Raw genomic sequence first — 13,948 nt, forward strand, 5'->3', positions numbered from 1 at the left:
TTTACCAAATTTAGTTACCTGATTATTACCTGCATACCTGATTATTAGGTTTTAATAATAATCCTTCCGTGAAATTCTATGTAGGCTAACTTTGTTTGTTTTTAACTCATTTCTTGACAGACATCCTTGATCAATCTCGTCAGTTCTTCCCTGGTCAACAATCCCAGCTTCAAAAAGCCAAAGGATGAAACCAGAATAGCTCTCGTGAAGAATGCAGACTCAGTCATCCAAATAGACCCTGAGTTTTTGCTGAAGGTTTGTGACTTTGGGATGTTGTTTGTTTGTTTGTTTGTTTGCTTGTTTGTTTTATGGAAGTTGCCCAATGTGCACTGCATTGTGAATAGCCTAAATTCACAACATGTGAAAAATATTGCAAACTGATGATTACAATAAAATAATAAATGATGACCCCAAGTTCCATTTAAAAGATCTCACAGATCTGCAACAATGAGTAAATTCTAATACCGGAGTCTGTGACAAAACTAGTCAGTGTCTGATACCAAGACATTCGCATGGAAAATGAATGTGAAGTTGGGAGACTTGCACACTCGTTTATTCAGTGACAGGTTTTATTTTCCATTTCCATTGTGCACAGGTTGCGTTGTACACCAGGAAGGATCTGAACATTCGTAGCACGGCCAACTTCCTGTTGGCATTGGCTTCTAACCGTCGGGAATGCCGACCCTACCTGAAGAAGTACTACAAGCTGTCCATAGCCCTGCCATCAGATTGGGCCCATGTCGCCGATCTGTACCTTGTAAGCAACACCCCCAGGTTTATTCATAACGCTTCACTACCGTTTTTTGGCAACTTCCAAGTTAAATTGCTAATTTTCTTGCAAACCTTATTACATGAGATGAGTGCATAAAGTTAAAATACAATGCTTTTGAAAGACTATTCTGAGTATCAGACTTTCACTTAAAGGGAATATACAACATTTGCAAACATCGAAAAATAAAACTACCAAGTTTTGCGAAATACCTTAATAGGATGTTGGTAAATGACAGTCTAAAGCATCCTGTAAAATTATGGCACCTGGTATACTGTCATTTTCAAGAAAAGTGGTATTTTTGTATCAATTTCCAACGCTGATCGGCCGATCAGCGTTGGAAACAACTGGCTTTTTTTTCAAATACTGGCCCCAATTGACCATTGCACTTGTTTGCAATCGATTACAAACCTATGAACGGGTACGAGCCAGCTAGACTGGTTCCCTGACCTTACAATTCCCAAATGTATGTAAACTGCTCTGTTTCTTCTTATATGGAGTCAGGGAACCAGACTACAGGAAAATGATCGTTTTTCTTGGTTTTTATAGCATTTTCGAACCCAAAACCTCCAAAAAGTCAGTGTAACTATATTTGCTTTATATTTCCAACCCCCCAATTCCATCCATTTCTGAAAATTACAGCAAAAGCAAATGATGTATATTCCCTTTAACAAGAGCCACACGACGAACGTCTGATATATCCTTGCAGGGCAAATTTTTTGCAACTCCGCGTGCAGCTTATCGGAGTCAACGTTAGAAATTGTGACGTCAGTTCGATCAGACATGTGGACTAAGCTGTTGATTGGTCAATTTGGCTACCATGTATTTGTAGTACATCAACAGGTTGCAGAGGACACTCGTGATAGAAGGCGATCAAGACGCGGTGTTCTTTTGCATGATTAAATTCCACTGGTACACATAATCTTGAGACTGTTTTCATAAAATGTAAACCCCTTTTTTTTTTATGGGATTGTGTGTTTCTATTTTCTGTTGCTTTGTTTTCCTGCAGTCATTTCAAGATAAGGAACTGAGCTACAGATCACTACCGTCTGCTCTGAGGAAGGTCATGGTGGCAAAGTTCCCGGACTTCGATACTTATCAACTGGGTAAGTAACCAAAACACACAGGCACTTCTCGTCTTTTCAAGATCACTCACATTTTTAGATTATTCTTACTGGAAAAACGCTATCTGGATTATCCATATGCTGGATGATTAGCTATTCCAATATTTGATGTATTTGGCACAGCCCTATTTGTCGTACATCCTCCGCTCAGTACGTGCAGGAATCAGCATGCATGATCCCCTTCTCCCCCCCCCCCCATTAAATTCTTGTGAAGGGTCACAAAGTGGCATCTACTGTCCATAAACGTCTTAAAAGTAAATCCCCTCCTCCCTCATCTTTATGAAGGCAAATACAACAAGACCAAGAAGCCCAAGAAGAAGAAGATCGACCGTAAGAAAAAGAAGAGCCAAAGCAAGGAGGAGGATCACCAAGACGACAAGGACGAGGACGACAGCGAGGGTGATGACGATGAACATTATAAGATGGCATGTCATCTTCCTCTTCATCATGAACATGATGAAGAGGAAGATGACGCGGAGAAGATAGAACCAGAGCCAGTGGAGGAGGACCACTATCAGGACGAGCATGGATTCTGCGACAGTTACACCCTCAAGCAGCTTATCAGGAAACTCCACGTTATGGAGCCTGTGGAGAGCGTCATGTGCCTTGTTGGCAAGAAGTAAGTGAGATATTGTTGTTCGGTGTATCTGCTTTTACATCACGTCCATTATGGCCTAGGGTTGATTTCATGACATTTATTGTAACTTGTGAACCAACATAGAGTATAGTTAAGGATCCAAAATTGGAATATTCTGTATATTCAGCACAGCCCTAATAGTCCCTGAATATGTGACCTACTGAGGCAAAATGAGGAATGTCCCCCAAAACTTTGTTTTGAGCAATCAACGCCTGAAGTCGGATATACTAGAAAAATCATGTGAAAAATCGTTTTTGATTGTTTTGTATTTTTGTGTTTTGTATTTTTGAGTAGCCAAGGTATCCAAGATTCACACTATGCATTTTTGTTGGGAAAAAATAACCCAAAAAGTGGAAAGAATAAAGAACATTTCTCACTGCCGTTGGCTGCGCAATGCATGACTTTTTTTTCAAAGCCGTTTTTCACAAAATGAGGTTAGAGAAACTTGGCAGGACACTGTTGAAGTTCCTGCGTCATATCTTTGGAATAAATTAAGCTATATAGCAATAAATTTGGTATCATTGGAAAGCCAATGATTTGCGCTTTAACATGATGTATATAAAACGTGAAAAGTCAAAGGTGAGGGTTATTCCTCATTATGCTATGGCAGGTCACATATTGCAAAATCCACCACAAACATTTGGCATATCTTATTCTCCAGGTACCCTGACAGTCTGGAGGCTTTCTACAAGACTCGCCTACCGGGGACCTGGGACCCAGACCGTGCAGGCAAGCGCATGAAACTGCCTACCCCAGAGACTTGGGAGACCCAAGTGTCACTGAAGGGAAACAAGGCCTCTACATGGGAGGACTTAATAGGTGGGTCAGAGGTCACATCTTCATTACATATATGTGAAGTTATCAGTAAACCTTGGTTAAAGACATATAGGATCATTAGCTTTTCATGCATGTTGTTCGTTTCCAATAATAACACCACTTATACCTGTTGAAGTTTGAGCTCAGTGGGTATTAATTTTCTTGGGAAAACAGTGAAAACCTTGCAAAACCTTTAGATCACGAAACGCTATTTCTTTGGTAGCTCTCTTTATTAAACAAAATCAGTCAATTGACTAGCCATTGGAATTCACCTACATTTCTTCGAAATGACAGCAAGCCAGACAATTAATTTCACCAGGCCAAGTAAGCTTTTTTGAAAATAGTTTGGTAGATTACTTTTGTGCAAGTGATCCTATGCCTTTATGGGAACCTCTGATTAATGATTAATGTAGTTTGTGCCTTACGTCAGCATTTCCAAATATCATTTCCTTAAAGACTCGATACTTTTATTTTTATTGCAGACCACAAGAAACTGCCCTTCATGGCCATGTTGAGAAACCTACGTAACATGCTACAGGCGGGGGTCGGGCCAAAATACCATGCTTCCATCCTCCGCAGGCTCACCGATGAAAAGTCTGTCATCAACAGCAGGCAGTTCCCTGTCCGATTCTTCTCTGCTTACGACGTGCTGGATACTATGCAGCTCAATCTGGAAATGCAGGAAAAACTAGGTTGATTTATTTTCTTTGTCAGTACAGCAATGAAGGATTTGTCATCTGCACTTGATACAATGATGGCGTTTTCCATTTTTGGGCTTCCAAACTTGCTTTGAAGTGATCAGGACATTTGCCTCAATGTTGCAATTTGGTCCATCGTAGGTCCTAATTAGTCCTCCAGTTTGAAGTCAAGTCACAGTCTATTCTAGTGAACTGTGACTCGGACATTCCTTTGTTATGGTTCATCATCTGTTAATACTTGTAAAAGAACTTGTGAGTTACTTTTGACCAGACTTGTGACGGAGTTGTACCGGACTCGACTTCAATTCTCTTGCCTCGACGCAGCAGTTGATTTTGGCCAGGTTCGGCCAGACTATAATCTTGGACACCATGTAATAGTCATCTAGACTGATGTAAAGCTCCATTTTGTGCTGTTTTTAGAAATGTTTAAATATGGTGCTGAATCATTGTACCATTTGCCATCAGTGAAATTGTGCACAGAAACAAATACCAACAAGTACCAACATCCTTTTTTTCCTTTTTTTTTTTTAGATTGTTAAAATTTGTTGTTGCATTTCTTTATTGTTGCATTTTTTCCCTACAGCTTCAGGTGAGATCCAACCTGAGGAGGATGACTTGGGCTATGGACGAGGTCGTGGGCGAGGTCGTGGGCGCGGCCGTGGGCGTGGTCGCGGGCGAGGTCGCGGGCGTGGTGCTGGCGGGCGTGGTGGCAGAGGTCGGGGTCAATGGGGAAACCGAAATGTTGGAAAACCAACGTGAGTAACCTGATTTACGTTAAAATCTAAGAATCTGTTAACTGAATCCAGATGTCATCCATTAGGAATCAAAATAAAAACGTGATTGTGTTCAACACAAATGCCAGAAAAATCATTGTCGTTACAAGTCACTGAATTGTGTGTAGTCAAGTCAAATCATTCTAAGGCAGCAACTCAAATTGAGTGAGTCATGTATTTTTAAGGGCTTCATGTTGATGAGCCTTTGATTCTAGTCTGTTGTTTACCGTGACTTGGGCTGTCATGTCTCAAGTTGAGTTGAGTTACCAACAAAAACACGACTCAAGTCAGAATTGAGTGAATTGAGTGACTCGAGGCTTTACAAGTTTGGCTATAATAAAAACATGTTTTTTCAATGTTATGAAAATAAGATTTTTAACAATTTGTCCCTTTCTGATTAGGGGTTAGAGTAATGCGCAATGTCAAGTATACATGTGTGTAATAAGTGATTTGAAAAACTCGCCGTGTCTATCGACCGTACAGAAAAACTCAATCATACAACCGTTTCATGACTAACTGTTTGTTTGTTTTTAAATATAGAGAGCTCAAGTACACCAAGGAGTTACTGGTTCGTTACCGCAAGGCACTGGACACTGCCGTCAAGATAGCCACACGTCACAACATCAAACCCATCCGGGGTAAAACCTACTTACTCTGTGACATCGGGCCCAAGATGGATATGTATACTGGTGGATCTGGAATGGACAAGGTACAGTGTGGTTCGCCTGTGGATGTTTGAAAACTCAGTCAGCCATGGATTCCTCATGACCTTTGAAACGGGGTAAAAAAGACCCCCCCCCCCCCGGTCAGTTGTGACGACATTTGAGTAGAGTGCCATGGCCTCGTGGTCTGCAGCATTGAATTATATTTCCATATTGTAGAGGGATCGCGCATTCTTGACAAAAAAAATGTTAATACAAGACCTGACATGTAGGAGATAACGCGAGTGCATGTAGGGCGTGCAGCCTTCGAAATATGCGCCCAGTACGCTCTGAATAGGGTCATTCTATAAATTTGGGGTCCAAAGTGTGACATTTATCCCGTCCCTGTTACCTTGGTACTTTGTAATTTGCCATTCAAGCATCATTAAAAGTGACTTCAAATGACTGTTTATTTGTTGGGTAGGTAGTTTGCTATTCATAATCACTCTTGGAGGATGACTGCATTAAAGAGTGCATCAGAATTATACAATCATAGATGTCAGATGTAACAGGGACGGGAAAAAAAGTGAACCCCAAATTTAAAGAATGACGCAATAGTCAATCAGCATCGGTTTCGTATTCTGCACAGCCAGGGGTTAGTGAAGGAACATACAAACAGCCCATGTAGTTGAGTTTGCTCCTGATGAGTAGCACAAACAATTTGCTCTGCGATATTTTCTTCTCAAGAGCTTTGGTTACTTCTTGTTTTTCTCCTAGACTAGAGAGAACGGCCTCCTGCTGGGTCTTATGTGTAAACACTCTTGCGAGGAGTGCATCTTGGTCAGCTATGGGGTCAACGACCAGAAGGTCATTGAACTGGAGAAGGGAACGCTCCTGGACAATGTCAAAAGCATCGTTGAATATGCAAAGGTAATTCAAGACAAATAAACACAATATGTGACCGGATTCCACGAAATAGGAGTAATACATTGTTCAAATTGAGTGCCTGTGGCTGCAAATTGTAAAGATGGCGATACAGTTTTCATTTTCATTTTTTCGTTTCTTTACAATATACAGGTATATATAGGTAGGTAGGAATATAATTCATGTACACATGCATTCCGGGCCCCTTCCTCCAATAGGAATACCAAAATGCATGTGCGCCTCGTCTTTAAGAACGCATGAAGCATGCGCGTGAGCGTCACACCACCGCAGTAAAAGCTTCTATGATGAGATTTGAAGGTTTGCATGGTGGAAAGATACTAAGACAAGATAAGTTTGCGGTAGCACCATGTGAATAAATCTCTTTTGTGAGTATGTGTGGTTCTGAAAAGAACCGGAGGGACTCAACGTTTCGAACAGTATGCTCTGCCCATCGTCAGGAGAATGAGGGATTCCAACGATGATGCGATGATCAGCATTCCAACATCGCATCATTGTTGGAATCCCTCATTCTCCTGACGACAGGCAGAGCATACTGTTCGAAACGTTGAGTCCCTCCGGTTCTTTTCAGAACCTCACATACTCAGGAAAGAGATTTATTCACATGGTGCTACCGCAAACTTATCTTGTCTTAAAAGCTTCTAATTCTGGTCGCTGGATTCCTCTATACATGTATGTGTAAATCAGACTTGATTGTAAAAAAATCGGGAAACTTGCTTAACTCAAACTCCGAATACCTAAAAAATTGTATCCATTCCCTTGAGATTTGACTTGACGAGAGTTTACTGTACTTGTGACTGGACTCATGATTGACTTGTTGATGAATTTGACAACAATCAGTAATGCATTAAGCATTGAGTTTTACTTCACAGGCTGCTGATGGTGACATGGAGGACCACTGGAATGCCCCGCCCAGCAAGTTAAACATGACCACCTTGTACGAGGCGCTGCGCGACCGCGTCCACATCGACAACCTGATCATTGTCGGGCAGGACTACACGGAGGACGGGACGGGCTGGAATGAGATGGAGGACTTTGTGGCCAAGTACCGTCAGCTGGTCAACCCCAACCTGATGTATGTCCAGATTGATCTGACCTCCTCTTATTCCTGGTAAGATTGTCTCTATATTTGCTCTACTATTTTGGTTTCAGACTGGATTTTGGTTTGTTCCCGAAACGCAGCACATATGTTCCCATCGTACTATGTCAAAGATCCATGTGACCGCCCGGTTTACTCATGGTCAGCCACCATTGCAGTGTGCCAGCATTTGGTTAGCAACTACGTCGTGTGTTGTGAACCAGACAGTAGGGCTTATTTTCACTTAAATATGCTAATACTTAACCAAATGGCAATATGGTCACTACGTGTGCCCTTGAAGGTTTTCATAATCATTTAGTACTCAACCCAATAAATGCTTAGCACACTTCACAGGTGTGCCTTAACTTGAGTATATCGCACATGAGGTACGCTCACAATTCCTTCGGTTCGTAGAAGCCGAGTTACGAGGCGGATGGAACCAAAAAGTCTCTAAAAGAACCAAAGAGTCAGTGGTTGAGCAGGAAGAAGACCACATGGGCCTTATCACAAATACTCAGACAATTTTCACATTGGCGAGTTTGGCCAAAAAGTATTGTTTGAAGGGAAAGGTCACAAAAAAGACACATCATTCGTATTGATCCTAAAAGTATCCTACCAAATCATTGGGTGCACCACGAACTAACGTATCGTCTGTGGACTTTGTGCACACGATACGTCACTTTGTGGTGTGACTGACGAAATTGTTATAAAAAATCGCTTTCTTGGATTAAAATCATACTGGCAATAAACACCGCATGAATTATTCCATCTGACTTGCTGTCGTTTAGGAGAAATCAAGAAGTGTAGGTGATATCCAACAAGTCAGACAATTGACTGACTTAATGTTGAGTACCGTTGACAAAATCGTGTTTTGTGATCAAAAAGTTGTGCATGATTTTTCACTTTTTTCTTGCAAAATGTAATATCCACTGATCTGAAACTTTAGCAGGTTCTTCTTTGGATTTTGAAAAGTGATATTATTGGAAATAATTGGAAAAGAAAAGAAAGCCAAAGAAAGCAACTGATCTGATATGCCTTTAAACTATATTTGTGATTTTTTTTAGACTTTTTTTTTTAAACCCTGAAGGAAGGAAAAGCCAGCTAAAAAGCCCAGCCACCCAAATGACATCAGTGTGACTGGTTACAGCGATAACATCCTGCGATTCATAGCTGAGCGAGGCGACAGCGGCCAACTGAATCACGTGGAGAACATTGACAAGGCCTATGGTCTCCGAGAACTTCAGGTATGTTCTTACTTTACATTGACACATATTGAAGTTTTCCATTAAAATGAAGCAATTTCTTTGTTATTCATAAGATGGAGTTGTTGGATTTTGTTATTCATAAAATGGAATTGTTGGATTTCTTTGTTGTTTCTGAAGTGGAGATTGTACAAACTAACATGATAACTTTTTTGAAACCACTACTTTTTTCGGTCGTACATTATTTTTAGTCTGGTTCCCTGACTGATTCCCTGACTTGCTGCTGAAACTTTTGAATGTCCTTGATGTTGACTGATTCGTCCCCCCCCCCCACACACCCTCCTACACCCCCCTCCTACACCCCCCTCCCTACACCCCCCCCCAAAAAAAAAAAATTAATAAATATATCAATAAATAAAATAAAACAAATACATACAATTAAAAAAGATTTCCTTTTGCTACAACCTTGTCCAGTTCCGTCTGATTTTGCAAGAACCTGTCATGAATGAAAAAAAAATTGCACAATAAATCTACAATCTTGTAAAACTTTAGGCAAGCTAGTGAAATGGTAAGAGATATTTGAGCACAGGGTTTAGCTGAAGTACTCAAGAAACACAGACCCTTTCACTAGGTTAAAAGACATAGGGTTTAAAGTCTGATTTCTAGATTCTGTCACTCAACGGTGTTTTTTTTCCGTTTGTGTTGTTATTCTACTCAGGTTGCAGCAATTGGACGTACTGATTCCAACCAAGCATCTGCTGCCACCAGTCCAGAGACCCCACTGCCCATTGCTGCCCCTGTACACAGGTCAGAAAATCTAAGAACTCTCTGAGCGATCCCTGTTTGCTATTTCCCAAGTTTGCGACATTGCTTATATTGCTAGCATCATGACTTTAGGGCGTGATCCCTGACTGGTTATGGTGGCTTTTCAGCGTTTATTCAGTGTGAAAGTTGTCCCTGTATAATCAGTATCCTAGTTGCTTTCTTGCAACCACCTCTTGAGTTCCCTGCAACCTTGTTAAAGAGAAAATATTTCTCATGGAATTTTGGAAAACTCAGCAAATTTTGTTTTTATGATGTGTAGGGAACCCTTCAAACAATGCACATTGACCGATATAGGTCACCACTTTTGTTCATGGTAGGCATGTCAATTTCGTGCGTTAGCACTATGAGAAATGCTCACACGCCAAAGTTGGGCAGGGCATGTAGCCAATCCAGAATGGCCCAGTGTGTGGTGTTACATGCTATTAAAAAAGATTACAGGGTAAACCAGCCCAAAATCCTGCTTGACGGTGATTCTTTTGTTTGCTTGTTAGATGGCGGACGGCTCGCGTGTTCATCTCCTCCACGTTCCGTGACATGCACGGCGAGCGTGACCTGCTGACCCGCTTTGTCTTCCCTGAGTTGCGGGCTCGGGCCAAGAAGCTCTTCCTCAATGTGTATGAGGTGGATCTGAGATGGGGCGTGACTGAAGAGGAGACGAGGCAAAACAGGTAGGTGGGCCTAAAATGGAAGTATCTGTGTTCTGCACAGATCGCTTCAGGTTGCTAGTAACTTACAGTTGACTAGAGACCTGGGCTTGATTTTATGGAACTCCATGCATAGATAGCACATTGTTCTTCGTTACCACCAATAGACCTTTATCATGCTGCCACCATTTCAGTCATGTTTTTTGTATCCAATAACAGTACTGAAGGATAATGTTTTTGTGCAAAAAGGAGCCAGACTATTTTTCCTTCCAGCCTCGCTTTGGTTACATTGATGGAGACATGGCTGCCTTATGATAATGGTCTATGGGGAAGACAGAGTGCTTGGGCACGCACATGACACATGTCGGCAGGAAGTACGCACACCTGAGTTTATAATTCCAAATGAGTGACAATGATTCAAGAATTGTCATTCCTTTACACCACTAGATAATGGCAAATTGTGTCAAACTTCTCTTACTTACAGATCGCTGGAGATTTGCCTGACAGAGGTGTCTCGCTGCAACTACTTCATCGGAATCTTGGGGAAGCGTTACGGCTTCTGCCCAGAGGCCTACACGGCGCCGGCCACGGAGGAGTTTGATTGGCTGCAGGACTACCCGGCCGGGCGTTCCATCACTGAGCTTGAGATGCAGCACGCGGCGCTGTGCGACCCGCAGATGGCTGTGGGAAGGGCGTTCTTCTACTTCAGAAACAGTGATTTTATGGCGTAAGTCATAACTGAAGGTTACTTCCTGTGCCTCCCAAAAGCACAGCACTGTGTGATATTATTGGTTCATCAAGGAATTAATACAGTGTAACACATTTTTGTGAAAGTACTAATGGGCAAAGTTGACCAAAAAAATTTCGACTCCAGAAAATTCGGATGATTTAACATACAGTGTGCTAGGAATTTGCCTTGAAGAGAACATTTTTCAATGTCAAAGTCGACATTCTGCATATATGGTCTTAACATCAGTCTCAATGTTTCACGTGGTACCATGCAAACCAAAATGCAGTTCATTTAGAAACCTCTGTTATTATCAAAAAATGATCCCCCAGGAAAAACATAAAAATCATGAATCGTTTTTCCTTTGTACAAAATAGATACCATTTGAGAAAGTATGCAAAAGAACATTGATATTTTCCCAAGAGACACTACTGGTACCGGTTTTCATATTACCAAGTCTCTCTTCTTAAAAAAAAATTGTTTATCAAAAGTATTTAACACTTTTGCCACCAAATTCTTGGAGTTTATAGTTGGAAAGTGGAACTAGTACTTTTATGTCCTTTTTTTGAAAGCCCTGATCACCATCTTCTTTAAGTTTGAGTGACATGATTCAAAGAATTGAACAGAAACGTCAAGTTACCTTGATTGTTCCCTACAAATCAAGTATTGGTTGACAAGCTAAAACAGACCATGTAGTATCTGGCAAGCTACGTTTTATCTGTGTTTTTTATTGGTTTGGTGTTTGTCCTTCATTTTTCAGTGAGGTTCCCTCTTCCTGCCAGTCAGCATTCCAAGCTGAGTCAAACGCAGCATCAGAGAAGATAGAGAATCTCAAGCAGCGAGTGCGATGCAGCGGGCTGGAGGTCTTTGATGGGTAAGATGTCTTCAATTTGTTTTTACAAATGGAACTTCCTTGGCTCCCCCCAAAAATTATTTTTGTTTCAAAAAGCCAAGGAAAAAATAACATTGGCTTCATTTTCTGTGACTTGCCAAACTGGTTGTCAAATTTTGGTCTACAGTTGTAGACTTTTTTACAAATTCAATTTGGATGTAGAAAGCTGTGGTAAACTTGTTTATGTATTTGACATTCTCAAACTCTAGAATTTTGTTTGGATCATTTAAACATCACAAACTTGAGTGTGAAGCATTTTTATGATGTATCTTCTTGCAGCAGTTCTGTTGCCAACTTGACATTAGATATTGATAAAACGAATAATAACCTCAAACTTTTTTTGAATATTTTTCTCTCATAAATTAGTTTTTTTCCAGCAAATGTCTAAATAAGCTAACAATCACATATGTTGGGAAAGTGGACAAGCCTTCACAGTAATTCTTCCTGCTAAGATATTCATAAATACCTCATAAAGACTGTCTGCTCCATTACAACATGTATCCCCATATCTCTCTCTTTCCAGATATCCGTGCCGGTTTGGTGGGGTCGTGGACCACAAACCCGTTACCACCAACTTGGAAGAGATGGGTATGCGCGTCGTCAACAACTTGTGGAACTCATTCGTCAAACATTTTCCTGAAGAGGTAAACAAGGCCAAACTTTTGTAGAAATATTTCCAATTAAAGAAAACTGCTGATTGTAGCTGATGTTTTCTTTCACTTGTAAATGCCCAAACAAAGGCCAAGAACTACTGAAGGTGAGGGTTACAAATTAAAATTAAAAAAAAGAGCAAATAGGAGTCAAAGTGACAGGATATCCTTTCAGATTGCTTAAGAATTAGCCAGTTTGGTATCTCTATGAAGTAGTCCAGGTCAAAGGTCATTCGGGCTAAAATAGCTTACGGAATGTTACATGTTACGTTATTTTACACAAATGCCCGCTCTGGTTGTAATTAACATGCGAGCGTCTTGTGCCCATCTCCCTGCGCCGTCTCTCTGTGCGTTCATGCGCATGGCATATCCTCAAACTTCTCCCAAATTATACTCACCATATCTTTGTCTTTGAATCATCCAGGAAGCCTTCTTGGACGAGCTGTCACACGAGGGAGCCCTCCATCAGGCCTTCCTGGAGGCCCACGTCGCCGGCTTCAGCGGCCGTAAGACCCAGCTGCGGCAGTGCCTGGACCTGATGGACGCCTGCCACAAAGGGCTGATGGTCATCTGCGGAAAGAGCGGCTGTGGAAAGACTGCCCTCACAGTAAGGAAAAAGAAGAAAGAATAAATGAAGACATTGCAAAAATGCCATTTACCCATTAGCACATGAACTACATTGTATGACATTGTATGACATTGTATGACATTGTACTACATTGTATGACATTGTATGACATTGTATGACATTGTATGACATTGTATGACATTGTATGACATTGTATGACATTGTACGACATTGTATGACATTGTACGACATTGTATGACATTGTATGACATTGTACTACATTGTATGACATTGTATGACATTGTACTAGATTGTATGACATTGTATTACATTGTATTACATTGTATGACATTGTATGACATTGTATTACATTGTATTACATTGCATTACATTGTATTTATTCCCTGATGAATCCATAAAACCATACAGTGCTGGGGCGGTTTGGGGCAGTACAGAGAGTAACAGGCTGGATGTTGGGGACAATTCATTTTTTTCAACCAAAGATAGGAATTCACATTTGATTTGATGAGTATTTAACAAAACTTTCACGAGCTGTTTAAATGTTTAGCCAACACTAAACAAAGGCTGGCACCAGTTACTGTGCAGTTCCACATAAGTCGTAAATGTATTCTAATTTCTTGTTGAAGTTTGAAAACACTACCTCCATTGTTTTCCCTTGTGAGTTAGTTTATGATTTATTCCCTTGATGCATATTTGTTATTTTTTTGTTTTCTTTTCATGTTTTTCCTCCCAGTCCTGCCTGGCCCAGCGCTACAAGAACAAGATATTGGAGTCTGACGGTAACCACGTCTTGGTTCACTTTGTGGGTGCAGCGGTGGGATCCAGCAACGTCCTGGCCGTGCTGCGACGCCTGTGCCTGGAGCTCAAGAAGCGATTTGCTCTCACTCTCACCATACCAGAAGACTTCAAGTGAGTGCTGTGCTCTTTCTGGTATCGTGTTC

The 13,948-nt window shown here is 41.0% G+C and overlaps 1 protein-coding gene across 6 annotated transcripts in view; it reads left to right on the forward strand.

The window, feature by feature from the left end:
• The window catches only part of LOC119729498 (telomerase protein component 1-like), a 36,408-nt gene that overhangs the window by 2,800 nt on the left and 19,660 nt on the right, over positions 1-13,948 (forward strand). For 5 of the 6 annotated variants that reach the window (XM_038202074.1, XM_038202071.1, XM_038202070.1 and 2 more), the window contains exons 3-20: positions 121-255; positions 596-757; positions 1,779-1,875; positions 2,179-2,512; positions 3,192-3,349; positions 3,829-4,038; positions 4,628-4,799; positions 5,358-5,526; positions 6,236-6,388; positions 7,273-7,511; positions 8,566-8,722; positions 9,399-9,487; positions 9,997-10,173; positions 10,634-10,876; positions 11,637-11,750; positions 12,292-12,412; positions 12,843-13,025; positions 13,741-13,916. In XM_038202074.1, coding sequence (XP_038058002.1) covers positions 121-255; positions 596-757; positions 1,779-1,875; positions 2,179-2,512; positions 3,192-3,349; positions 3,829-4,038; positions 4,628-4,799; positions 5,358-5,526; positions 6,236-6,388; positions 7,273-7,511; positions 8,566-8,722; positions 9,399-9,487; positions 9,997-10,173; positions 10,634-10,876; positions 11,637-11,750; positions 12,292-12,412; positions 12,843-13,025; positions 13,741-13,916 — 3,089 coding nt within the window. The remainder of the gene's footprint in view (positions 1-120; positions 256-595; positions 758-1,778; positions 1,876-2,178; positions 2,513-3,191; positions 3,350-3,828; positions 4,039-4,627; positions 4,800-5,357; positions 5,527-6,235; positions 6,389-7,272; positions 7,512-8,565; positions 8,723-9,398; positions 9,488-9,996; positions 10,174-10,633; positions 10,877-11,636; positions 11,751-12,291; positions 12,413-12,842; positions 13,026-13,740; positions 13,917-13,948) is intronic. The other variant, XM_038202075.1, reaches the window with a different exon arrangement.

The sequence above is a fragment of the Patiria miniata genome, unplaced genomic scaffold (genome assembly GCF_015706575.1).
Source record: "Patiria miniata isolate m_02_andy unplaced genomic scaffold, ASM1570657v1 HiC_scaffold_21, whole genome shotgun sequence".
NCBI classification, from domain to species: Eukaryota; Metazoa; Echinodermata; class Asteroidea; order Valvatida; family Asterinidae; genus Patiria; species Patiria miniata.